The sequence below is a fragment of the Ctenopharyngodon idella genome, chromosome 17 (assembly GCF_019924925.1).
Source record: "Ctenopharyngodon idella isolate HZGC_01 chromosome 17, HZGC01, whole genome shotgun sequence".
In the NCBI taxonomy this organism is placed as follows: domain Eukaryota; kingdom Metazoa; phylum Chordata; class Actinopteri; order Cypriniformes; family Xenocyprididae; genus Ctenopharyngodon; species Ctenopharyngodon idella.
Genome location: NC_067236.1, coordinates 26,192,108 through 26,220,106, shown reverse-complemented (window position 1 = coordinate 26,220,106; position 27,999 = coordinate 26,192,108). Strand labels below are relative to the sequence as shown.

General features: G+C 37.0%; 1 protein-coding gene and 1 long non-coding RNA gene across 3 annotated transcripts; one reads left to right on the top strand and one right to left on the bottom strand.

Annotated features, from left to right (window-relative positions):
• The first annotated feature begins 20 nt into the window (after nucleotides 1-20).
• On the top strand, nucleotides 21-27,917 carry ism2a (isthmin 2a). The gene is made up of 6 exons (XM_051868109.1): nucleotides 21-160; nucleotides 10,037-10,279; nucleotides 13,134-13,419; nucleotides 20,284-20,421; nucleotides 22,450-22,515; nucleotides 24,253-27,917. The coding sequence occupies exons 1-6, from the start codon at nucleotides 32-34 to the stop codon at nucleotides 24,768-24,770; spliced, it is 1,380 nt and encodes a 459-aa protein (XP_051724069.1). The 5' UTR covers nucleotides 21-31; the 3' UTR covers nucleotides 24,771-27,917.
• On the bottom strand, nucleotides 90-7,531 carry LOC127498586 (uncharacterized). Of its 2 annotated transcripts, XR_007925916.1 has the most exons (4): nucleotides 5,575-5,880; nucleotides 4,938-5,387; nucleotides 4,634-4,728; nucleotides 90-104 (listed from the first exon to the last, which is right to left on the bottom strand). It is a non-coding gene; the product is annotated as an uncharacterized LOC127498586 (long non-coding RNA). The 2 variants fall into 2 exon arrangements; XR_007925917.1 differs by lacking the exons at nucleotides 90-104; nucleotides 4,634-4,728 and having other exon boundaries at nucleotides 4,922-5,387; nucleotides 5,575-7,531.
• Nucleotides 27,918-27,999: the final 82 nt, after the last annotated feature.

The window sequence follows — 27,999 nt, the reverse complement described above, 5'->3', positions numbered from 1 at the left end:
AGAAACTCTTTATTATTATTTTTACGAAGTCATGCTGATTCGAAGCCAAGCTTTACGGTGGGCAGTTTTCTTGACACTTTGTCTTCTGTTGGTGAAGGGGTTCCCTGCAAAAAGACGCAGAGCAAATCACATCAAGAGCAAGAGTGGTACATCTCTAGAGGTATGGTTTCAATGATTGACACTTACAATTTTTTTATTAAAACAAGTTTTTATGACTTTTTCGAACATTTCATTTCACAGTAATAGCAGAGTTCATCCATGTTTAAATGAATTGCTGATATCATAAGTTAATATATATATATATATATATATATATATATATATATATATATATATATATATTAATATAAATATATATATATATAAATTAATATCAAAAATCTAAATTTATATATGTATGAATTTATAGTTTTATACTTAATTCTTAGTAATTCTTAATTCTTACTTAATTCTCTTAATTTCAGTTCAGATCCATAGGATCATATTTACTTCTTGGAAGGTTCTTGTTTGATCCCAATTAGCACTTATTGTAAATTATATTGTAAAGTTACTAAAGATCAAATTAACTTGAATGACATTAGAATCTGTTTCAACATGTAATAATTTTAGATCTAAAACTAGATCTGCAGTCACATGGAATAATTAACGTTCCAGATTCTATGATCGTCTTGATCAGTGATGTGTTAAAAATCAAATCACAATAACTGTTTGTGAAATCTTTTTTTAACCAATAGGGAAAACCGAGCCTAGTTGTCATACAGGGTAAGATGTCACATGGGCTATAGTCCAGCCATCCAATTAAACAAATGTGTTTTTCAGTATATTTTAACTGAAAGGATGAACTGTGTTCTCAAGACAAAGGTGTTTGTCATAAATGTCTGGTCAGAGAAAATTGTCACATTTTGTCCTTTTAAAAGGATACATTTACGAATTGCAATATTAGTAGGCCAAAACAGTGATTTGATATTCGCTGTGACAACTAGCCCTGGCCTCTTCTACTATGCTTCAAAACTCAAAGAATTTAAACGAGTTTTCATAGAGCATCAGGTGTCCGACAGGTATGATTCTTTTGGTTACAATTTATTTTAAGGTGATGTAGTTACATTTTACTTACTCAAATTACTGAGTAATATTAATTAACTACATGTACTTACTATAGAGTTATGGTTAGGGTTTGGTTTAGGGTTAGTTACTTGTAATTATGCATAATTTACTATTTCTATAGTAACTACATGTAGTAACATGTAACAACATCACCTTAAAATAAAGTGTTACCAATCTTTTTATATCATATCATATCATATCATATCATATCATATCAGTCATATCCAAGAAAGAACCAGGATAAAGTTTATTAGAGGTCAAACCACACTGAAAATACAGTTTCCATAGTTAAAGTGTGCTTAATGCTTGGAATTGCAGGGTGGTTAATTTTCCCCATTTGTTAAATGATAAACCACAGTTCATGGGTCGTTTTGGGTATTTAATTCATTAATTTCTCCTTCAGCAGAAAAGTGAGGTCGTACTGTATCATGGGTTATGCTGTGACTTTTTTTCATGGATCAGCTTTATGGAGTGTTAACGCAGAGAGGAAATGCAAACCCACCCCAGGCTGCCTGTTAATAGTCATTTCCCTTCTGAAAAGAATTTTGAACACAAGTCCACTATCCTAGATGTAAAAATAAGGCCCCTCTTACGTGTGCATGTGAATCGATCAATATAGCAGATACTCGACTCACTACGCACAACCTGAGTGGGGGGTTAAGAACACATCTTGCTCAAGGTTGCGAAGATCTGACAGAAAGCAGAATAGTATGCGGCGATACTCGGGTGATACAAGACTGTCTTTGTACACTGTCTGAAAACATCACGTCTCTCCCCCACCTTTTAAGCCAACTGGAAAAGATGTTTTTATTAAAGTAGCCACCGGGGTTCAGGCAGACATGGGAGGGCCATTGTTTCCCCTGCGCAACAGGAAGTCTTTGCTTTACACAAAAATGGACACTTACTAATCAAAACAGCCAGCTGGAATCCAATACGCCACACTCTTAGAAATTGCATAGGGTCGGGTGGGAGTTCAGCGGCCTTGGTGCTATAATTGATAAGCCCAATAATCACAGGGCTGTTCCTTTCCTCGACACAAGCAGACACCAGTTCCACAAATGGCGCCAAATTCTTGAGCCCCTCTCTGAAGTTCATGTTGCTGTTTCTTAGCATTGTGCTGGATGACTCGGGCATGGAAACCTCTCAAATGTCCAGTGCTCTAATTGAGGTTAAACTGAAACTGTAAACCATAATCTGTTTGAAAGTATATAGCGAATGCCCTGGTAGACGCTGTGAAAGCTATATTCAGAATTTAATGAAGAAACACCAGATAATATTTCACAAAAACCACCAGAACACACACACCAGCTTGAATTAGAAATAGATTTAATAACGTGCCTGCATGTTGCCGAGTACAACTATTTTTTAGATCTTGGCCCTACAAAACATGTTGTGCAGCACTGAGATCTGATTATAAACATCTGAAGCTTGTAAAAGAGCAGATATGTATCCAATCCACATTTTTTTTTTTTTTTTTTTACATTTATAACATTAATAGAGTTGGTATCAATGTGTACAGTACTGCTGGTACATTTGGTACCAGCTGGTAATTGAGTGTCAACAGGAATTCTCCACATGGAATGTGATTACTGAGGGATACATGACATTAATGAACAGTTTTTGACACAAGGCCTCTGAGAGAAGCCAGACATGGATTTGTGTGGGATATATCCATCTAGGCATTGTATCCTTGAGTTTCACTTGCTGCACACAAAGGTGGTTTGTATGGAATACTATTTCCGTCACTGTAAAAACAATCCAGGTAAATGTGAGATAAAATAAAAAAAAATAAAAAAATCACATTGGCTATGTTTACATGCACCAATTTTCGTCAATCCGAATTAAATGAATTCGATTGCAGATCTGTTTACATGTACTCTAAACATTGTAATCTGATTCAAATATCCATTTATGTGTTTTATATACATTCAGATTAAAACTTTTGTGACGTCATATCACACTTGTGGAGACAACCATGGACGTGACACCAACAGAGCTCATCATTATTTTTGCCCTGTTGGCATACACATTCATAAATCAGCAACGTTTTTTTTGTGAACCGATGCCATCTTTACAACTAAAGACGTGAACTTGCGCACTGCATAATGCATGTGCCCCAGAGACTTCTGATTGAGAAAGTAGTCAGATTCAAGCGTTTACATGGTCATTTTTTTGCTGTTGGATCGGGTTAGAAAAGGAATAAACCACCCCTTCCTATCCGATCGAAATTTCATTCGGATCAAGCTCAATCGGATTGATTAAGGTGTTTACATGAACGTTTTTCAATTCGATTGAGCCGTCAATCCGATTACAAATGGATTATTTGGGTGCATGTAAATGTAGCCATTGTGAGATATAAGGCCTTATCATACACCCGGCGCAATGCTACACAAATGTTTTTTGCTAGTTTCAGTCCGACACAGTTATCATTTTCACGTCCAGTGCCCACATTGTTTAAATAGCAAATGCACTCATGCCCATCTGTTCACCCATGTGCGTGCTGGTCTGAAAACGAGGTGTGTTCAGGCGCATTGTTGGCGTGTTGCTATTTTGAGGCAACTGAAACTGACTGCGCCACTGACCAACTGAAACCTGGTCTAAAGTCAATGCCGCAGTATTTTTTATTTATTTTTTTGTTATTTAAAGGGCGCGTTAGTAATATGCGCCTATAGGCGGGCGCACATCGCGCGTACACTCTGCTTATTACACACACAAGGACAAACATGCCAAATATTAAAAATAAAAGGATTACAATGTAAATGATTATTTTTGATTACTGATTATTAAAGATAAAAATGCCTACACACTCTAAAAAATGCTGGGTTGTTTCAACCCAAATTTGGGTCAAATATGGACAAACCCAACCGTTCGGTTAAATTTTTAACCCAACAACTGGGTTTGTCCATATTTGGCCCAAATTTGGGTTGAAGCAACCCAGCATAATTGATAGTCATTGCATGTATCAGAATTACCTATTTGCAGTAATGACAAATGCAATTGGCTAATTATTTGACCAATCGTGGCAATACACACATGTATTTAAACTGACTCGTCAGGTTGAGGGTGTCTATATTCCGCCATGTACATAGCAATCCGCTATGGTGCAAGCGCACCTAGCTTTTAAAGAGAATGGGAGATGACACTCTGATTAGTTTATTGCACATTACACCCAAAGCACACCCATGACTCATTAAGAGACTAGGTACAACCCTTTTGGACCATGTGCCTGGTGCACCGACCATTTTTTCCGACATTAAACTAGCAAAAGTGGATTCAGAAACGCCCTAAGTTCAGACCATGTGCTTAGATCGCTAACATAGGGCCCATAAAGTCATAACTACAAGAAATAAAACCACAATTGTAAGATAAAGTATAAAGTTGAAATTGTAATATATGCAATCTCAACTGTGAGAAATTAAGGTGCTATTACAAGAAATTAAACAATGTTTTATTACTAAAGTTCGGCAGGAACATGTTCAAATGATCTATCCAATCAGCACAAGAGGATGCCTATATATAGCCGACTCACCTATGTTCCTCAACAGTTTTTTGCATCCCTCCGCCACCCTGACTCCTCATTCTTGGCTGGTTTCCTATCCCATCCTGGGACACAGGGGGAGTATTCTGGGTTTGAGCCAAAATACCGAGCTCAGACAGCATGCCAAATAAACATACTCTTTACTCTATCCGATTATTTGTAAGCGTGAACTCGTGAACTTGTAAATATGAGATATGAAGTCGCAATTATAAGAAAAAAGTTATAAGTTACAATAAATAAAGAAATAATAAGTTAAAGAAATAAAGTCACAGAAATAAATTAGGGACAGCGTTACCTTTTTATTTTTTCACACTGAGGCAGAAATGAGCTGCATGACATGTCGGCAAAGGAATAAGGACTTCTGACAGTGTGATTAATCCTTAATTCAAAGAAAAACTTGCTTTTACCTCATTTTTTGGAAGAGAATAATCAAATCCATCTATTTTATTGAATTATGAACAAGCCGCTCAGTTTTCCGTCGCTAATGCATCCCATTTGCTTTCTTTCTAGGCTGTCAGAGGTAATGCTTTGTGAGGGTGTTGGGGAAATCAGACTCTAAATGTTTCATGTGCTTTGATGACTCTCCAGCTTCGGTGCCCTGATGCCCTGCCCTTGTTGTAGTGGCACCTCGGCTCCAGCATATTCAGCTCAAAGCAGCCCGAGACCATGTGTGTGTGGTATTTATTTTGGCAGGGGCGTATTCGTTTATTCTCTTAGGTCTCAGCGCCCATCCAGATGGCACGTCCTATAAAACACAATAACTGTTTGTGAGAGGAGATAACACATGGTACACTGATGCTGTCGAGGCATGCCAAGAGAATCAGATTGTAACATGGTGGTATGCCGGAAGAAAAAATACAGAGAAAGAACAACATAAAGGCATGAGGACAATGATGGTCTCTGCCAGGATCTGGGAAGGATTCCATCCTTACCATGTCACTCTTCTCGCGAGTGGCCTTGCTGTCTTGCCTCCTCTGTTTCTGTTGGCCCCCTTTGTGGAGAGTCAGGAATTCTGGCTTCAGGGATTTCTGTTCAAGTCAGTTGTTGCGAGCTGAGGAAAGTATTCTTTAAAGTTCCTTTTCCCGTATTAACCTGTAGCACTCATGTGAAATCATAGACATCCTTTTCGTCTCAGCTGGTGGGTAAGCAGTTCACCCATGTGAAGAAACAGACTAATACAAACGGCAACGCTGAGTGAGGAGCTTATCTTGGCGTCACTTTTTCTCAGAGGTTTGATTATAGAATGATTGAAGGGAAAGGTATGAAAGATCTCTGGAAGGCACACAAAGTGAGGAAACACTCGAAATCCTTCACTTGACTCACTACAGGCAGGCAGAGAAAACTTTGTGGATAGTAAAATCTCACTTGTTTTCACACGACTGTAAAAAATGGACAGTAGTTTCCAACTGCTCTCCGACTGTGCACTTCTTAGAGGTTCATTTAGCTGACACATTTACTCTGATCTAAATTCTATTGAGTTGTCTTGCTGTCTTTTAAATGCTCTTTATGTCAGACATGAATATTCAGCACAAACAAGATTAACAGATTCCTGGCTATGGAATATTCATGCAGACGAACATATAGCTACTATAGGTAACTGTTTTTCTTCGTTCATTGATGCAAACATGCCAACTAATAAGATCTGAGCTTTGGGTCACATGTTCGACGCCCCTGAAGTTACATATGTTAACTATGACATATACATAAGTTACATATAGCCTATGATATGTTACATATCATTACGTATATCAGCCAGTCACATGCCAAAGAATCCAGTATAGTGAGTAAAATTGTCAATAATTGTAGAACATAGTCTCACGAAGGTCAAGTAAACATCACGGTAACGGTTCTCAGTTCATATCAAATCAGACATCATGGTAAAATGACTTGCGGTTTAGTGAGTCAGTAAAGTGATAACAGTTCTGAACAATTCGCTGATTTATTCAATCTGCAGTATCCAAATCACATACAAACACTATGCACTATGTTCTCAATCGTTTAGTGTATGAATTTTAGAAGGTTTTGTCTTCCAGCATTGGAGTCTGAAGCTGTGACAGCTGAAGGCTTGAAATGCCCAACATTCATCACTTCGTCTTTTGGTTAAATATGTTTTCTTTTTGGAATTTTCAGTGTGAACACAATACTAAAACTATTTAACTACAAAATGGCATACAAAATATTACACGAAATGGGAGGAATCTATAGACCTTATGCGCCAGAGAAACAAGTGTGCCGCCATATTTATAAAATTGTCTTTGAACTTCCGTTTTGCAGTAGCTCTGTACACTTCTATGGCATCGCTGTCAAAGAATAATTAGCTGGTTAAGAGGATTTACTTGTTGTAGAGTTAATGAAAGTTATCATGAGCATTGTAATGTTTAAAGCAGATGTCTTAACAAATGTCAGTAGACCGGGAGGATTTTAAAACGAGTAGTTCATTCATAAATATGTAAGATCGCTGTGGAAATACAAACCAGAAGTCAAAAGACAACGAGCGCAACGCTGAAAAGGGACGGGGCTACATAAGGTCTATAGTTCCTGACGTGAATTTTGACTCATTCGTCAAAAAGAATCAGTTCGTAGGAGTCATTTGTGCGCATCGAACATCACAACTCGCGCCGTGTGTGTTCGTTGTTGCGTACAGGAAAGAGGAACCGCTCACGCGCACAAGACGATAAAGCTTTCTCGACTAGATTTTAAAGTATCGCCGCACATTGTGGTTTATTATTGACGTATTTTGACCACTTTATCAAGTTTTGGCGGTCGGTAATACAATTTATCTAACTTAATCTGTGCAGAACAAATCCCAATATTTTTTTTTTTTTTAAAAATACATAAAATATTGACTTTTGTCGCTTGGATGTGTAAAAATCATTAAAAGAGCTTCCTTTCCTCCGCACCTCCTGTGATGATGAACTTCAGTAGAGCGCCAGGGTGGAGTTTATCGTCTGGAGCAGAGGACATCTGTTTTGCGTGTGGGAGAGACACAGGCAGTGAAGTGAGACAAGGCAGGCCACGCATGATCAGTAGAGAGAAGCTTTGATCAGACAGACCCTTAACTCCCCACCTCTCTCCTCTGGTGCATCAGAAGGAAACACTGGGGCCATCAAACCTAGTCTCTAGATGAGGAAGAGCAGAGATACCACATGTTGAAATGCACCAAGGTGATCTTCTGAATCTGAGATGATTTGAGATGGAGATTTAAAAGTAAGGGTGCAGAGAAGACTTGAAGTATGTTGTGGTCATGATGAGGACATATGTGTCTCTTGCTTTCTGAGTTATGTTTGTGTATGTTGCTGTTCTTTTGAAGTCTGTGGTGGCTTATAGACAAGGCCTCCAGTAAAACTCTTTGAAGCGCAGCATGACCCAAAATGTAAAGTCTAAACTGAGTTTCATGTGGTGCCTATTGCATGTTGGAGAATGCATGCAGTTAAAGACAACATGACCCCATTTACTTATGACAATTAAATGTCCCTGATCTTATTCTGCACAATTTATCAGTGTATGGGCCAATTATAATAAAGAATTTTTTTTTTTTTTTTTTTGCAGGATGTGTGGGTGGGGAAAATAATATTTGGCAATAATATTGTAGCCTATTTATTTTAAAGGTCCCTGATCAAGAGTTCTATATTCTGTTCAATTCTTTTCAAAGGTACAAGCCATTTTCTTCAACATATAAATGTAATAAATTATTTGCAAGCAACATAGATATCACAGATATTTAATAATATACAGTACATATATATATATATATATATATATATATATAAACAGTGACAATAAATCATTATCTATAATATCTATAGATATTTAGGGCGAGACACCCCAGGTGAAAAGGGTAAACAAATTATCTAATAGATATCACCATACTTCCCCAGCTGATTGATTACATTAAAAATGGCAAACATTTTTTGTATTACAAGTTTTCTAAAATGTTATGTTTAAATATGCAAATGAGGCATTATCTAATTAAATATGCGCTAATTTGCATACATTTCTAAAAGGTTCAAAATTTTGACGGCAGGTTCAAAATTTTCGTTTAATTTTTTGAACATGTTAAATTCAAAGGTTTTTATAGAGGGAACTTTGGTTATCTCTTTTTATCACTCCATAAATCAGAAAATACTATCAACAGCCAGAAAAAAAAATAATTTTCACCATTTTTTTAGGAATAAAATGTTGTATAAAATCAGGCAAATTATATATCAACAAATCCCTCTGTAAAAACCTTCAGAATATAGATAGGAATAAAGCAGGAGAAAAAATCATTTTGAGAAAACGGCCTTTAAAGATATTTACTGTAATTGAAATCTATAGATGCAAATAGATAAAGTGCTATAAAACATACACTTAAAAGTGTATTTTGGATGTTTTCTTTCCACCAGTCTGGTCAAAATTGACAGGTGCCTGAAAAAACAGTGTTTCTGCCTGTAGTGTCCCCCCTTAAATAATTATATATTATTGTAATATTTGAAGTTTAAGCACTTTAAAATAGCTTAATATTTGAAAATCACTATCACCCGCCTCATTCTTGAAGCTTGAGACTTTAGGTTTGACATGATTAGTAACAAGCACCAAAGTGCTTTAGTGTACTGTCATGGTTTGAGGACAACAGGAACCCTTCTTTTGTACCGCCACAGACTTTATGTCTCCATATTAAGGTAAACCAGATGAAAGAGATACATATCCCTTAATGTGTAATCATTTACCTGCATGCACTGTCCCGACTCCTGAGTCTTCCTCCAGGAATTCACAGTCCCTCTCCATCCACTGAACGCAGCATTACCCATAATGTCAAACAGCTGTCAACAGAGTGAACCATGACTGTCTCAGACTTAGTGAGAAAGAATGAGCAAGCGTGCAATTCCTCTTCCTTGTTGATGTTTCTCTGCTGTCTGTTTTGTTATGTTGCTAATGGTAACCCAATGGAGCATCGATTGACAGATATGCAGCATGGAAATCAAAGAAGTTGAAGAGCAGTCTTGTATACGAAACCCTAAAAGAGACTAAAGGAGTCTTCCAAAGGTCTGGGAAACAGGCTTTTCCTGGATCATTAAAGCAGAAGAAGGGTCTTAAATTATTTCCATGATTTCTACTATTCTTGTTCCAAAATCCACCTGATATGCTGTCATGTGTTAGACATTTCACTCCAGATGGGTTTATTTGAATCTCAGACATCTTTTTCATATGGGCTATAAGGCCACAGCTGTATAGATTTGATATGGTGTTGAACTAAAACAGATCTTTACGTGCATGACGAAATTTCTCAGAAGTATTTATCTTTGGGCCTTTCTGGGGGCTTTATATCCAAGGAAATGTTGTGCTTTCATCTAAATAAAGCTTGTTCGATCACCAGATGTTCCTTTTATAGGATACTATGTGTGCTCTTCCCAGGTCAGAGGTCACAGTGGCTCCAAAGATGTCAGACAGTCGCTGCAGGACATTCAGCGGCAGAACCAACTGAGGAGCGCGCCGCCTTCCCCTCGCCGTCATAAGAGGAGATGGTCGCAGATTCGCTCAGAGGGAGTCCTTCCCAAACCTGCTCCACAGGAAGAAGATGAACCCTTCATTTTAGACCTGAAGAACTTTCCCGACCTTGCCAACGCAGACCTGGGCTCCCAAAACCCCAACATTCAAGTAAGAACAGGCCCGATCTCACCTTATTGTCATTTTGATTGCCTTAGAGTCAAGTTTCTTCCTGTATATACATGCTTTTTAAGAAAAATACAGTGTTTACAGGCTCTTGGACCACAAGAAAATGAGGTAAATGAACTGAATCAGTCATTTCATGTCTTGAGGGGCTTGGGTTTCTTTTGTTGTATGTTTATAATCTTGGCATTAGTTCTTTTAAAGACAGTTGTTAATATTATGGGGGTAGTTTGTTATTCCAGATATGTTTAACATCTCACCGCTCCCAAAACCTTGTCATTTCTTTCCTTAGGGTGAACTAAATCATTGTATAATGAGTTGGGTAATGGATTGATTTTACTTGGCAACAGTTTGTGGTGTATGTAATTAACCTATGCACTCATTGTTTCACTGTTATTGCTGCTGTGATTGCAGTAGGGACTTCAGGTTTCGGCGCTGTTGCTGGTCATGTCACAGCTGCTCTCAAACCGGAGAGGCCTCTTAAATTACCCCAAGCGAGACCTTTATACTGGTGTTGCTCATTTCAGCTATTCCGTTCAAACTTCTGCACAGTGTACCAAAAAGAAATCCCAAGAAAATCCAAAAGGTGAAAGGCCACAGTATTATTTTAACAGCCACTTTTAATGCTCCCTCCAAGAACAGATCCCAATCTTTAAATGTTTTTACAACACCGGTAAAAAAGGGATTTTTATATTTTTAGTACTGTTATGAAGTTTATGTGTGTAAGTGGACTTGAGAGGAAACGAAGTTAGACTTCAGGGAAAAAATACACAGGAGATCCCTGCTAAGCAAATTGACTTTTATAATAGGGAAAATTCCAGAGTCTTCCAAGTGGGACTGGTCCATCTTGTCTACTTTTTAGAAACAGCTATTTTGTTTTTATGTGTCTCTAATATGGCGGCAGCCAATGTAAATGTATGTGAATATTTTGTTTTTAATACATCAGTGTGCAATAGTCTCCAAAGTACTGAACACTTTCTTTCATTTTGAGTAATTATCTCTGATGTTATCATCATCTTTTTTTTTTTTTTTTCCCTCAACGACTTCATTCATAGTGGTAGCAAATTTGATAAGACCTTGACAAAGTAACACAGCAGAGATTCCTTAAACATCTTTGTTGCCATTGAACTTAAATTAGCCATTTAATGGACCTCCAATGATCTAAAACTTGGATCTTTTTGTCCTTAAAAGCAATGTATTGTGTTTTTTGGAAGTATGAGAGTAGAATACAGTCATGATTAGTTCAAGGAGGAGGAGGTGGAGGCCGACTGTTGTAAACAGCGTAGTTACAGTAGCGTAATCACCCGCTCTAAACTGCTCCATGCCTTTATAAACAGCTGCTGCAGCCATCAGATAGTTACGCTGTAGGGGAAATAAACAACCAGTCCTTTGTCTTGGCCTGCTGGAACACTTGCTATCGTTTTCCTGGTCTGCCTGGCTCGGGCACTACGAGCCCAAGCATGCAGAGAACAAATCTGTCACCTCAAAACATCTTTTGAAATAAACAAACAGGAGAAAAGGGAAAACTTTGAAAATACTTTGAACACACTTAACAGTACTCAAGGGGGCGATAGAGTTACCTTCAGATGTCTGTGCCATTAAACACAATATGTTGTCATTCAGGTAAACGTATACAATACCGTACGCTCAATAGTTTAGTGTCTGTACGATTTTTTAATTATGTTTCAAAAAGAAGTCTCTTATGCTCACCAAGGATGCATTTATTTAATCAAAAATACAGTAAAAACAGTAATATTGTGAAATAGGTATTAATATTTTATCAGGCTCCTATGTATAGGTTTCTGCCCAAGTACTGATACTTCTGAATGGGCTGAGTTTGAAGTGAAAGTATTTGATGAAATAATACTACATATACATACATATTTCATATATACTACATATATATATATATATATTTAACTAACTGGCTAACTTCTCCACCATGACAGTAGTTCACCTGAAAGAAAACAGGCTATGAAGGAAGAAGCATTTAGGGTTAGCGTTACTTGGAGCATTTAGAGCCTATATGGAAGGTTATTTGTTGATCTGACACTGGACCTGTTTATCAGGTTCCAAAAATGAGCTTGACCTTAAAGTGTTAGTTCACCCAAAAATTAAATTTCTGTCATTAAGTACTCACCCTCATGTCGTCCCAAACCCGTAAGATATTCATCTTCGAAACACAAATGAAGATATTTTTGATGAAATCCAATGGTATCTGAAACCATGCATAGGCAGCAACATCATTGCACCTTTTGAGGTCCAGAAAGGTATTAAAGACGTCGTTAAAATAGTCCATGTGACTACAGTGGTTCAACCTTAATGTTATGAAGAGACGAGAATACTTTTTTGTGTGCAAAAACAAACAAAAATTATGACTTTATTTAACAATTTGAACTGTTGTCATATGCAGTTGACGTAGTGAACGCAGTGCAGGCTTCCGTGTTTACGTCCGAACGCCAGCTTAAAATAAAGTTGTTATTTTTGTTTTGTTTTTGCGCACAAAAAGTATTCTCGTCACTTTATAACATTAAGGTTGAACCACTGTAGTCACATTGACTATTTTAACAATGACTTTACTACCTTTCTGGACCTCAAAATGTGCAATGACGTCACGTTGCTGCCTATGTGTGCCTCAGATTTCATCAAAAATATCTTAATTTGTGTTCCGAAGATGAATGAAGGTCTTATGGATTTGGGATGACCTGAGGGTGAGTACGTAATGACAAAAATTTCATTTTTGGGTGAACTAACCCTTTAAGCTGGGTTTTGTAGGACTACGACTTTCTCATATCCATTTTTTTTTTTACAGATCAACATATAACGTTTATCTCTCCACTAGGTAACCATTGAGGTTGTGGACAACCCACAGATGGAGATTGAGATGGATCTGGCCAAGGAGAGCAGGAATGACTGGTCTTTGAGCTCGGAAGAGTGGCTGGGCCATAAAAAGCTCTTCTGGCCACTGTTCTGGGAATACCATGACTCCAGTCAAGAAGGTCCCGGGCAAGGAAGTCTGGAGGAAAACGAGGAGGACCTCAGCTACGAGGGAGAAGATTCCCTTTTGAGTGGTGTGGGTTCAGACTGGAACAGACGATGGAAGGGCTGGGACTCCATGGACAATTACGGTAAGCACAGGAGGTTTTTGCCAGAGAGAGTTTGGACGCACATCCCTGTTGCAGTGTAAAAAATGAAGAAAAATCGTAATAATTGACCTGAATTAAAGTCTTTTCATGTTTTTCCAACTGTGTAATCGGAAACCATGAGTTTTTTAGTTTTTGTTTTTCTTTAGTCTTGTTATCGGAAGTATCAGCGCTGATGTTGGGGCTTCTTGGAACGCCGGGGCACGTATGCTGAGCTGATTTCCTCAGTAATGCGGGCCCCAGCCTCCTCTTTAAGTCTTGACATTATGATTTATGCATTGAGGGTTGTACTCAAGAGCTGCTACATAAACATGTCATTCCTGTCGCCACTTCCAGAGACTTTCTCTTGATGCCTATCAGCGGTAAACAGTGAAAGGCGACCCAGTGCTTTGTGTCCTAACACATTATCACAATATTAGTTGTGGTACGCATATTATCTGGCCACTCAACTGCTTCTTTGTCAGTTAGGCAGATCGTTACCTCAAAATGTTTACATACAGGGCAAACCATAGTGCTGAAATATCATTTTAATGCGATTTTTATCCTTAAAAAGCAGAACACAACCTATCATCAAGTGCTCTGAACCTTTTCAAAGTATACGGTGAAGAAAAGATCACACAGTGAAAGTACTAAATAAAGGATTGCAGGAGGAAACTTATGTCTGGTTCACGTTAGTGACAGCGGGCTTGAGCATCAGCTTTGTGTGTTGTCTTTGAAGTTGACACCAGTGCTCGGAAAACGTGGCTGTTTGACTCTGGGTCCCGATGCTTGCTAAGAGCAGCATGGGGCCTCTTCACTGGCTAAACAACTAATATTTGTGTTCAATTAAACGGCAGATTGAAAGAAGGGCCAGCATGTTTGGGCTGACAAAGAAAGCGTCTGCTGTGTTTTCATCCCACGTCTGGCGCGTCGCTGTGATTCACACGGCCTAGCCCTTTGAGTTCTCACAAGAATTTGTGGCAGTTCTCAGGCCTTGGAATGAAAGTTTCCATTTTTTCACACCAAAGTTATATTCATTGCCTGAGTATATTGTTAAAGCATTCAGTGCTTTTATGTGTGAGACATTTTAAAAAATGGCAAACAATATCAACTGCTGGGAAGTATAATATTGTACTCAAACCTTTCTTTGCAGAATTTTTCTGCCTTTAGGTGGCAGCAATTATTGATTGGAAAAAAAATAAAAAATTCCAAACAGGTAATGCTTAGCCACAAACTCACTAGATACACTAACGTTCACTAATTTTTTTGGGGTCAGTAAGATTTTTTTTAAAGAAATTGATCAAAAATGACAGTAAAAACATTTAAAATGTTAAGAAAGATTTCTATCTCAAATAAATGCTGTTCTTTTAAACCATCTATTCATCGAGAATCCTGAAAAAGGCCACATCCACTTGAAGCCAGAGCTTTCACTAGCCGATTTTTTTTTCTTTGTTCTAAAAAAAAATTCGTAAACACGGCGTCATCTCAAGAAATATCTGTGTACACAAGAAACCACTGAAATCAACCTAAAACTATGTAGTATACATGCCAGACCAGTATGTGGTGCTATAATTCTGCCACAGAGATACACTAAAAACAAAGAAGACTTACGCTATGTCCGAAATCGAATACTTCTCTACTATATAGTACATGAAAAACAGTATGCGAACAGAGTAGTATGTCCGAAATTCATAGTATTCGAAAAACAGTAGGTGAAAAGTACCTGGATGACTTACTACTTCCGGCGAGATTCATACGATGAACACTTTACTATCCCATGAGGCCACAGGATAGGATTTGTGAATGGAGTTGAAGGGACGTAACTGACGCTGGTAGGTCATGTGACAGTAATAACATGGCGGATGTAGTATGTCCGAATTCATTCATTCTACACGCATTCGTACTATAAAGAACATACTTTTTCAACGGCCATGAAGTAAATTTAAATTCAAATGTAGTACCTACTCAACAGTACGCAATTTTGGAAGCAGCTTTGGAGCATGCGAGTCGAGGGGTTAAGACATGGGGTGATGACATTATCGTTTCACAAAATATATGGATTGGCTGTACACACATAAATGCAAGAGTGCCGTTTTCAGATTTATCCACTCTGGGACCCGGTTTCAAAAAATAGCGGTTTCAGGCTCCCAAAACGTCAGATCCGTCTGGATGAAACACTGATACGATACAAAATTTTTATGTATAACGTTACAGCTAAACATGTCTCCATGTGGACAGGCTCAAAGTATCATGGTTTCCACAAATATATTAAGCAGCACGACTGTTTTCAAAATTGATAATAATAACATTTGAGCAGCAAATCAGCATATTAGAATGATTTCTAATGGATCATGTGACACTGAAGACTTAAGTAATTACTGCTGAAACTTATGCTTTGCCATAACAGAAATACATTAGATTTTGAAATACATTAATATAGAAAACAGTTATTTAAAAATATATATTTTACAATATTACAGTTTTACTATAGTTTTTGATCAAATAAATGCAACCTTGGTGAGCACTTACAAAAAATTGTACCAAACCTAAACTTTGGTATGGTTGTGTATATATACAATATATTTATATTTTATTATTATTATTTTAGTGATAGAGTTAAGCAACAAGGCATTTTAATAGTGTCTCTTTAATCTTTGGCACCAAAAACTGTGTTGTTTTTAAGTTTATATTAAATACATTATGTGGTATAGCAGAAAGTTTTAACAGAAAATCTTTACACATACTGTATAAGCTCTTATTTGGACTGTTAAACTGAAACTTATGCTGCAGTGTCCGACTTCTCCATAATCTACATATATCTTTTTATCAGCTTTATTTCACAAGAGCATTTTTCATGTCCATCTGTCCTTGCCTTTAGGGTGATCCTCCACTGAGGTTGTGTTGCACCATGTTCTGTCGGCATCATTAGAGGGAAAGTGCATTGGTGGTGTGTGGTCAAATCCAACACCCAGCCAAAAAAGAAGCAATTGCCGCATACTTGCTGTGGTCATGTCAGCAGTGGAGCCTCTGAGGATGTGGGTACGAAACCGAACCGACTTCTCTCTGTTGCCCCGGTGGATCTAAAATAGACCTAATGAGTGTACTTTGAGTAGGAGTGTGTTGTGTACAAACAAGCTTGAACGGGAAACCTAGAAGGGCAAATGAGCCACATTATTAATGATGTGGTCTGTGCTAGAGGCGTACAGTAATGAAGCGCTTTTCTGCAATTATGGTGAGCCACAGGATTACAGGCAGGCCATGTTCGGCAACAGCTCGGTAGAATGTTATAGCTTTAGGTCGTTTTTTCCTCTCCACTGCCCTTATGAGAATTATTTACCATGGTTTTACTATTGCAACTTATTACAGTGTCTATGGTATTTTAGTTGAAACAAAGTTCTCTGATAGCAAATGTATGTCTATTCAATGTGTGCGGTTTCAAACTCTTGTGTTGCTAGAATTGGCCAGTTCTCATTGGAAATTAATTATATCTGGTCACATTATCTCTGCAAACCAGTGTCCTTGTGTGACACAACACAATAACAAAACATATATGATGTTTAATATGCAGTTTTGTACAGCCGGTTTTCGGACCAATCATATATTTTACACCGGATGGGGCTAAGGATCTCAACTCTGCTTAAATAGAAAGTAGGGGTATGTTCACACTTATAGTTCAGTTTGCTTGGTTAATTTGGTCCAGACCAAAAAAAAAAAAAAAACAAATAAAACATTTAGTCCTGGTCCACTTAGTGTTCACACTGGCATTTTTAACTCTGAACCTAAAGATACCGAACCTAAAGACATAGGGATACCTTCACAACCTGATTGGTCGGGTTTTATGACGTATATTTTGTGACGGAACTTACCGAACATCACACAGTTTCAATGATGTGTGTTGGGCTAAATGCGCTTGTTGTATGTGCATAGCCTACATATGATGGTATTTTGACCAGTTGAGAACTTGTGAAGAGCTTTGAAAATTTGTAAAGAAATTTGTAATGGATTCAAAATAGCAGCAGGAATCCCTCCATCACACACACAAACAAAGATCTGCTGTGAAGAGACACGGTTCTGATGCCTGTACCGAAATGTCATGGGCAACATCGCGACTTTGACGAGAAAAAACAGGTATTGCTTGAGCATTCTGTCCTTTTTAGGGTCGCATCTTGTGACATCATGTCCTGTTTTTAGTTCGTTTACATGTCTTTGGTCCGTGCTGTGTTCATATTTCAGTTGAACCGCACCAGAGTTGGTTTGGAAGCGGACTGAGACCCATCTTTTCAGGAATCTCGGTCCACTTGTTTGGCACGCACCAGGGTTCAGATGGCTGCATTCACACTTATTCAAATGAACCACACTAACAGAGCAATCACACCAGGGTTCATTTTAATCGAACCAAACATGCCAAGTGTGAACACACCCTTAAGTGACCAACAAAAATGTCCTGATACTCTTGTTACTGTCACAGCTTATTAGAACAGAAACTCAGATTTACATGGAAAGTTTGCTTTTATCGATTGTCATTTTATTATGCCTGGCTTGGACACAGCGAGTGAGGCAATCTACTTTTTTAATTATAGTCATATAATTTCTAAATATACACTACTGTTCAAAAGTTTGGGATGGTAAGATTTTTTTAAATGTTTTTAAGAAGTCTCTTATACTCACCAAAACTGCATTCATTTGATTAAAAAAAAAAAAAAAACAGTAAAAACAAATATTGTGAAATATTATTACAATTTAAAATAAATGATCTATTTTAATGTTTTAAACTGTCATTTATTCTTGTGATGTAAAAGCTGAATTACTCCAGTCTTCAGTGTCACATGATCCTTCAGAAATCATTCTGCTGACTTACTGCTCAAGAAACATTTCTGATTATTACTAATGTACTGCTTAATATTTTTGTTGAAACTATTAGAAGAATAAATCATGTAAATTGCTCTTACCCCATGGGAAAGTTGATATTTCTTATATTATTCATAAATCTAATAAAATTTTGTGAAGTGTATGTGTAAACCAGGAAAAATATTTTTTAGATGTATTGCTTAAAAACAAGTTGTATTATCTCACTCAGTTTTGTTTCTAAAATAAATCTACCTTATTTTAGGATGTTTGAATTTTTTATAAGAAAATGGCCAATAAATACTAATTAAACTAAATTATTTTTTACAGTGAAGCTTTTGTTTATTTTTAAATAAAATGATAACCAGTCTTGGGGGTAACACATTACAAGTAACTTGAGTTACATACTCAGATTACTTTTTTTAAGTAACTAGTAAAGTAACGCATTACTTTTTCATTTTACAGCAAAATATCTAAGTTACTTTTTAAAATAAGTAAGGCAAGCTACTTTTTTTTCACATTTATTGACTGACACCTCTCCTGACCCCATGTTGAGAGAAATCGAGAAGTGCAGAAGTGTTGTGCGCGCTGTGTGAACATGATGGTTATTGTAGTTCAAGACTAAATGTGAACGTGCATTTACTCATCTCACTTGCACAAAAACATTCAGTATTCCTCAAAATGAATAAAAACAGTGGAATGCAATCTCAGAATTTTACACAAACCTCTAATAATTAAATATATTAAATTACACAAATATACTTTATGTATTTAACCTCACTTTATTAACCAATGTCTTTGCTGCTGACCTTCAATGATCCAATTCAACCATACTAATAAGCAAAAATTACTTTAGATTAGATTTAGAAATAAAAGTGTTGAACTTTCTTCTCCTGTATCCTATTCTTCTTTAATCCAGAATAGCAGCACAGCTGAAAGGTTTATTTGAGCTACTGTACAGGTGTAAATATGCATTTCCTTTAGCCTGAGGCGTATTCGTTTCACTTTTGGTGTGAAAGGGCCTTAACATTTGCCAAAAATAGAACTTTTTGTTGTTATTAAAAAACAAAGAAGCAAGCCCAGCCCAGGTGAGAAAAAGTAATGCAAAAGTAATGTAAGGCATTACTTTTCATAAAAAGTAACTAACGCAATTAGTTACTTTTTTAGGGAGTAACACAATATTGTAATGCATTACTTTTAAAAGTAACTTTCAAAAATATTGATGATAACTCTCTGAGGTTATTCGAACAATTTGCAATAAACTCCACAAGTGTCATCAGTGTTTTTTTTATTAGTGCCGTGACAGCACAAGTGGTAGAATGTGGACTTATCAATTAGCAACAACACCTGGTAACCAGCAACAACGCAGTCAAAATGCATTAGCGAGGAAACAGCGCACTTATTTCTCTTTCAATCTTCTCTCTCTCTCCATCACTACCGCCATGGAGTGCTCTGAAACTTTAATCTCTTTAGCATGGTGGTGGAAAGAGAGCATTGTTGGAAAGCGTCTAAGCTATTAGGCCTTGCCTTCCTGCTGAAGTGTTTGTATTGGCTCAGTTCTCACAGCTGTAAGCGGCTGACTTTGCCTCTGACATATTTATTACCAAAAAAAGAAAAGCAAGCCTGGCCTGCCAGGAGGGCCCACATTTTGTTCATTAGAGAGATTATATTTTACAGAGAAATACGCAATATTAATTTAGTTGTGCATCATTAGCTTTCTTATACAAACAACAGACAGATGCACTTACCATCTTGGCTGTTTTTGGATTTGTTTCTTTATCAATCACGGTATATCGGACATTACACAGAGTTCAAATGCAAATAGGTACTTAAATAGTAAAGTTATAGGTGTAAACTAAAGTATTTTTAAGATTTCACTTCCACAAACTTGTTATGCAGAGTAAAAAAAAAATTCCTTTAGTGTTACTCCAACTCACTACATTGCATTACATTCCCACATGCTTTGTGAGGAATTGCTTAGCCTCAATTTATAGAAGAGGTCATCATATATTTTTTCATCTACAGAATATGAGGAGGAAGAATGGAGCGATTGGTCACCATGCAGTGTCACCTGTGGACAAGGGAATCAGAAGAGGATTCGTTCATGTGGCTACGCCTGCACCGCCACAGAGTCACGGACATGTGACTTAGAGCGTTGTCCTGGTGAGACCGTCAATACTTATCACTTATACCGTCACTTATACTCAGGCCTTTTAAACCCCACAATGCACTTTAGTACATAAATTTAGCAGTTAGCACACTGTTTATCGATATTCTTCCCTAAAATGTACTTACTACTCACTCTTGATCTTAATTCCATCCGGCTCCTAATTATGCTGATAGTGATGGAAAACTCCACTAATGCCTCTCATTCATCTCTGTCAGGCACGCAGAAGTCGAACAAACACCAGGGGCACCAGACTCATGTTAGAAAAGGAGCAGTCTGGCCTTCTGTGTGTATACTGTATACACTATGAAACTGCTCTTTGAGAGCAGCAGGCATTTACTTGGCTTCAGTATGACAGCTCAATGAGGGCTTTCAGTTTAAAAGCCCCTGATACAGGGCGGTCCACAACCTGCCGCGCACAAATGCGCATACACAAAATGAGTTCGCTTACAAACTCAAATACACTAAGTGAGGCTCTACAGGGCTGAATCTACAAAAATGCCATAGAACTTCATTGTAACATTTTCAGATAATAAGAGAAAGTTAAATTCCTGAAAAATATATATTTTTAGAAGCCCTCTAAAATATTTTAAAAAAACATCTACTATGCTATAATGAAATTTTTGCAATGTATGGGTTGCTTGCAAAAACTTTTTTTGGAAAACACTAAGTTTGAATGGATGTCAAAGGAGAAAGATGCTTTTTGCAGCCAAACGGTGTAGTTTCGACATCTACCAGCAGGGGATAACCTTAGCACCCTTGATTTGGACCAGTTTAAACTGGTTATTGTTGCAGGCAGACCAGCTTAACTAGCGTAGCCATGGTGGGTAACCAGCATGAATGTCCTTAAACCAGTGGTTCTCAAAATGTGGGCACGGGTACTGCAAGGAGAGTGCGGAAGATCAGCAGAAAAAAAAAAGTTTTGCAACGGCGTTCAAGTGCGTGAATAGTGGTTGGCACTCTTTATAAAGCGGCACTGAACGCCTGAACACTAAATCGTTCTTCTTCAGATTCTTGACTTGTCACTGTCTGAGGTTTAAAGGGGGGCACGACCAAAAAGGCTTGAGAACCACTGCCTTAAACAAAGAAAATTTCAATCAAGTGTGCTTATTTTAGCTGGTTGCTAGCTTAGCTGGTCTTGGCTATGCTAACCAGGGTTGTGTGCCAATCTTGTCTGCCAATTCTAATTCAGTTTTTGAATTTGAATTACAATTTGAATTTGAATGCAAAGTAGGACTAAAATGAATTGAACATTAAGGAAGTCATATAACTGTAAATTTAACTAGAAAAGCAATGTTTGCAAGACTGTTTTAACAGTTTTAAAAGCTTTAAAATGTGAAGATTTACACCCTGTCCTAACCAGACACAATACGATAAGATTCCAGCAACAAGCAATTTGTCTGTCCACAACATAGACTGTAAAAAAAGATGCACAGCGTGTCTCCGCTTCCTTCCACTGTAGAAAAATGAAGCCAAAATATCCCAGTAATTGTCAAGTATGTCGTTCGGAGCCCGAGTCAGCACGGTAGTGGAGCCGCGGTATCAAGGTCCCGCCCATACTCCCACTCCCGCAGAATCGATCGCAAGCACAGCTGTCAATCATGAAGATAACTAACTAAAACCAAACTTATTGGAAAAACGAACACTTGAATGTATGTCTGCGTGATAAGAACTACCTAAAATAACAGAAATGATCTTTGGAAAAAGATAATTTGAAGTGTATTGGATTTTTTAGTTTGGCTCGGTCCCATTTGATTACATAAAGAGGGCGGGGTTTTTGACCTATATTGCAGCCAGCCACCAGGGGGTGATCGAAATGCTTTGGCTTCTCTTTTCAGGACTTGTGCGGCACACTTGATCCACAAAAGACTTGACGCAACTATGAGACGTGACAAAATCAATCGAAAATTACAGCCAATAAGAAGTGTTTGTGCGGGCTCTCTCTGCAAATGCACTCATATTATGTGTTTTGTTTAAAATTTCATGTTGATTTTAAATAGCTTCTATTTCTCTTACATCTATAGATGACATAATTCCTGTGACAGAACCGACTCACGAAGTGGCAAATAGCACAGAGCTTTTTGACACAGGTTGGTAATTTTTGTTTGTGTACGGTATATCATGTGGTGTGGGCATTCATCAATTCAGTATTCTGATGGTAGAATAGTACTTTTTATATGTACCATGGTACATAATGATTACTATATTTATTTACTGTGGTATTTACATGGTACATGCCCACATATCTATTGCAATAAAAAAAATTTATACTTTTTTGTTAGAGTAGCCATTGCCATTTATACAACTGGTATTTTTAAGATATAGGCAACATTATACTGCACTAATGAATCTCTCAATGGTAGCTTCAGCTAATTGCCTTTCAAGCTTCCAGTGTGCTTTTTTATTAGTTTAATCAATGATTATTGATTTTTCTTAGCTTTTATTTAACTTAATGTCTAGTTCAAAACCCGTTTAATCAGCATCATTATAGAAACTTCTCCTTTGTGACTGCTTCGGAGGAACTTTGTGGGAGTCCTGTTAGACTGTAAAAGATCTGACGTTCACATTTTTCACAAATGCTCCACAGAGAGTGTTACTGAGACCACAAAGTAAAGAGTCCTCTTCCAAAGCCCCCACTATTTGCTTTGGAGTTTTTTGTTGGTCTCTCATTTTTGGCATTGAACATTGAATGTAATAGCTCTTTTCATTTAACCGTAATAATAAAGAAAGTAGTTTAAAAACATAACAGAACAAAGTGTTTTTTTAATCTCTTCACAATGGAACATAAATGTTAATAACAACTATGTTTCAGCATGACCACTGCCTGCTGCACATATTTTTATGTATTTTTATGTTTTGGCAGCAAACAGAGACAACCTCCATTGCGTGTTAGGCCATGAATCTCAATATGGCCATAATTTTTTTTGGCATAGTATATGAGACTTGAGTATATGAGACTTAATATCTTAAGTAAATATTTGTTGTTTTAAGGATGTTGAGAAATTTTTATTACTAATTTATTTTATATATTTGTTTTAGCTTTGCTATATATATATATATATATATATATATATATATACAGTCAAACCAAAATTTATTCAGACACCTTGAACATTTCATTCATTAATGCAGTTTATTCACTATAGTTTTAAAAAAGTGGTAATAAAATATGACAAGATCTCAGAGTTAAACTGTGTCAGAAAAAATTAATCTTAATTATGTCAGATAACACTTAAGCAAAACATGGTCAGGTCAAAGTGTCTGAATAATATTTGGTCCCAAATTTTTATAAATGTTTCTGGTAGTCCACTGTATGAAGAATTTTTGGGTATAATATGTCACAGTTTACTTTATTTTGCTATCCTTACTTACATAAATGAACTACAGTGTCCTGCACCCACTAGTAAAAATATATCAAAAATATATCAAAAATATGTAATATTATATATAATATCAGTTTTATTTAATATATTAAAATTTTTGTTTATATTTTGTATTATATATTTTATATATATTTATAGTTAAAATATCTCAACATATTTAAAACAACAGATTTACTTGAAAATTATGAACATCTTGTTTTTAGTAAATTCTAACAAAATTTTGTGAGATTTATTCTTAAATCAAGATAAAAAATAATAATAAATAAATTAATACATTTCAAATAAATTTCATTTTATATATATACTGTACAGACAAATCTTTAAAAAACTCCAGAAATGTATCATGTTTTAAGGATTTTTAAATATTTATACTAGGGGGAGAAAAATACAGAGTAAGAAAATAATTTCTGCCACCTTTATTAAATTAATCTAATTATCTCATAGATGTTGACAGCTGTGAGAAGTGGCTGAATTGCAAGAACGATTTCCTCCAGAAATACCTACACCAGGTCCTGACCGAATTACCCAACTGCCCTTGCATCTACCCATCCGAGGTGGTCTACAACGCTGTCAACATTTTCGATAGAAAGTTGCAAAAGACCTATCGCTGGCGGGATGCCAGCGGCCCCAAAGAGAGGCTGGACATCTACAAGCCCTCTGCGAGGTTCTGCGTTCGCTCGATGCTCTCCTTCGACAGCACCACATTGGCTGCACAGCACTGCTGTTACGACGATCACTTGAAGCTCATCACTCGAGGCAAAGGAGCCGGAGCCCCTGACCTCATCAGCACAGAGTTCTCCCCGGAACTTCATTACAAAGTGGACGTGCTCCCGTGGATCCTGTGTAAAGGAGACTGGAGCCGCTTTCATTCGGTTCGGCCTCCCAATAACGGTCTACAGTGTGTCGAGAACCCACAGGAAGACGTCTACATGAATGAACTAGAAGAGGCCAGGGAGTACTGATCCAGGGAGTACTGGATTTCAAATCGAATCAACCAGCGTTCGCTTGATTCAATGGTACAGTATTGGCACCTCACCAGTCTTGAAGGCAATAAAAAAGCCTCCTACAGTTTTACATATCTTGACTCTCCTTGGTCAAACTATTTAGCTGATATTAAATGGAACTGTAGAGATTTGTCTGGTGACTAAAGCTTAGATACTGCCACAAACTGTTGCGTACAGCTCCTCCGCAACAACACTGGTTTAACATGTTGGTCCAAAGCCCAGATTGGAAGACCATGATGCAATTTTCTGTATTCTTTCTTCTTTGATGTTACATACGTGCTCCAAACAAAGTTCAACGACAGTTCCTCAATGGCATTCTCTGGAACAAGTTCGCTGTATTTTCATTGGATGCATGTTTGTTTTCCTTCAGTTTCCTCAAAGACTCTGATCAACCACTAAAGGAATTCCAGTAAAGCTGCTAAAATTGCGAGATATTCAAAAATGCAACAAAATGCCGATTTTGTTGTCTTTAGACCTGAAGTTCACTCCTGGTTTCGCTCCAATCCGTGCGAGATCAGTCCAAACAAATCAAACACAAGCCACACCATTCGCAAACCAATTCAACACATTTCTGAGAATAGTTCTTCTCTTTAGAGCTTGTATATTGTTACTCCAAATATACACAGACTTTGTGTCATTGGGCAGATATTTATGCAGGATCATTTGACCGCCGACCTATCTTTTCGCACTGAACTGTCGCAGAACGAAATTAGGGAATCTGAGAAACGCTAGGAAACCTTTTTTTGAACTTACCTTTGAGAAGACATCTCTCAGCAATGGGGGGCTTGTTTTTTAAATCTGAAGTATAATTGGATCCCATTCTGTTTTCTTTTTTGCCTTTCAACACAACCCAGCTTTGTATTGAATGCAATATGAGACAGCAGCCTGACACCGGTGCAGGGGGCTGTCGGAGCTCAGTTGATGGATTGAAGTCTTCCTCTAAAGGTGAGGTGGAGGTGACACTTGTTGTAAACGAACATCTCTTTAAATACAATGGCTCTTTCAGTGTCTGTTCATCCTTGAGTCCCAATCAAAGCCTGGAGGCTTACATGGGATGTAGTTTGAAGGACCTAAGCCGCCCTTTTCAGCAAGTGTTATCATGATCTCTTTGTGAGATGTTGACATGGAATGCTGGTGATTTGATTCCTAAATTCCCGCTGACAGATGACTGTTCCGTGTAGCAATAAACACTTCCACCTTTGATGTCTTACTGTGTGATTTTACGCACAGTATAGTCCTATCAAATCTGCTTTATACTTTTTACTAGAAAAATGAACAAGAATACAGTATTTGCATGGATTACTGATTGAGTGGTGTTGAACCTAACTAAAGTGCATTGTTCAAATCCCAGGATAGATACTGCAAGGTAAAGACTTATACAAGTCTCCAATGCTGTTGTCATTCTGAGCAAGGGTTTACATTGTGGACTGGATCAGGCAATATTTTTGTGTTTTAAAACTCCAACTATCAGTGCACTCGTACTTGCTCAAGGTTCATACTTGGTTCATCTCGAGATCTACATTCCTGTAAAGTTTAGTTATAACTCTATAAACTGAAAAAGATTATCTTCTGAAAAAGATAATCAAGGAATTTGCATTCGCTTGAAAAATACAGATAGGTTGCAACTAACACTAAACTTTGCAGGAAAAGACCTCCAAGTGTAGGACTGAGCCAAGCGCACATTAGCATCGCTTATGATCCCTGTCAGACCTGAGCAAAACCATAAAGATATTTTCATTGAGATAACCATAAATGGCAGCCATGAAAACACCATTCAGTCCAGCTGTGAGAACGTTGGAAGCATTTAAATATCCTGCTCTTAGTGATGGTATACTTACCTTAAATATTACAGACATGGATTTTATGATATTTGTGGTATGTGCATGGGTTGCCCAACCTAGCCTCGATGGAAATACGTGCATCTACCTACAGTTTAGCCAAACTTAAAAAATGTAGCAATGCAAACAATTCACTGCAGTTTCCAGCTAAAATGAATCCTAGGCAGTAAAACACCAACAACCTTCATTTTTTTTATGATTACGGGGCAAATTATTGCTTAATAATGACTTATTTTAGTTTGATTCATTGCCCTTCCTTTGACATTTGCATCACATAATCAGCTCCATTTAAAGAGATCCAAGACTTGTAGAAGCAAGCTAAAATGGCATGGTTGCTTTAGAAAATGGGTTTTTATCTCACGCTTCCAACACAATTGGTTAGGTTTAGTGTAGGTGGTATGTTGTTTTCAACAGCGATGGAGCATTAACCTTTATCGGCACTCACTGAACATTTCATTTCTTGACTGCCCTGACATGTAAAACAAACAGCATAATAATTCATTGCCAGATTTATGTTCATCTGTTTAGAAAGTGTCATGAAATGTGCAAGAATCAACACAACACGTATTTCACATATTGCCACAGACACATTTTTCCAATGAGCCTTGGTTGGTTTTGTCACAAGTACATCACAACGTGATGTATTGTATTGGCTTTGTGTCACAATATTTTTCAGTGAATAAACTGATGAATGAGGGTATTTGGTTGATTAGAAGGGGAAACTTTGTACCTTTTTCTAATTTGCAATACTGTCTATTGAAGTTTACGTACAGTACATTATTTTCTAAGTACATTTGATAGTAAGAGTTCACCTTTCAGAGCTTCAAAAAGAAAGGCACTTTATTTAAATATTGATAATGGAATATATGTACTATATGTGTATATAAACGTATATTGAATTATACTTGTACAATTTACTGATTTAAAAAAATTATGTTATTGTAAAAGGATGAATAACATAAATGCTGCATTTTTTAATGATATTGTATTTAATGTAAAATTTTGGCATGTCATTTTTAACTTCAGATTTATCATTGTACAGTATTTATTGCTTTTGATTTTGTAACTCATTGCTATGAAGTGGATAATCAAATGATTCTATGCACTATATGAATCCAAGCTATGTGTCTTATAGGGGATTTCTGGTCTGTGAAAAGGAAAGTGCCATACCACACACCGTTCTACTTCAATAATGCTTCTAAAGTCATCTTTCTTTGTATTAAACACTCTTTGACCAGATATAATAAATGTAACTTTGATATTGTCATGTGTGTTTTAATTACAGTGTCCTGGAAATAAGTATGTGGAGTTTAGTTTGAAGATTGAGTTTGTTGATGTTGAGCAACTTT

What these genes read in the sequence shown, in the direction of transcription:
- ism2a (XM_051868109.1), top strand. Translation starts at nt 32, where the DNA reads ATGCTGATTCGAAGCCAAGCTTTACGGTGGGCAGTTTTCTTGACACTT. An exon ending in TGACTTAGAGCGTTGTCCTG is followed by an intron (nt 20,422 to 22,449) that starts GTGAGACCGTCA and finishes TTACATCTATAG; the next exon opens with ATGACATAATTCCTGTGACA. An exon ending in CACAGAGCTTTTTGACACAG is followed by an intron (nt 22,516 to 24,252) that starts GTTGGTAATTTT and finishes ATTATCTCATAG; the next exon opens with ATGTTGACAGCTGTGAGAAG.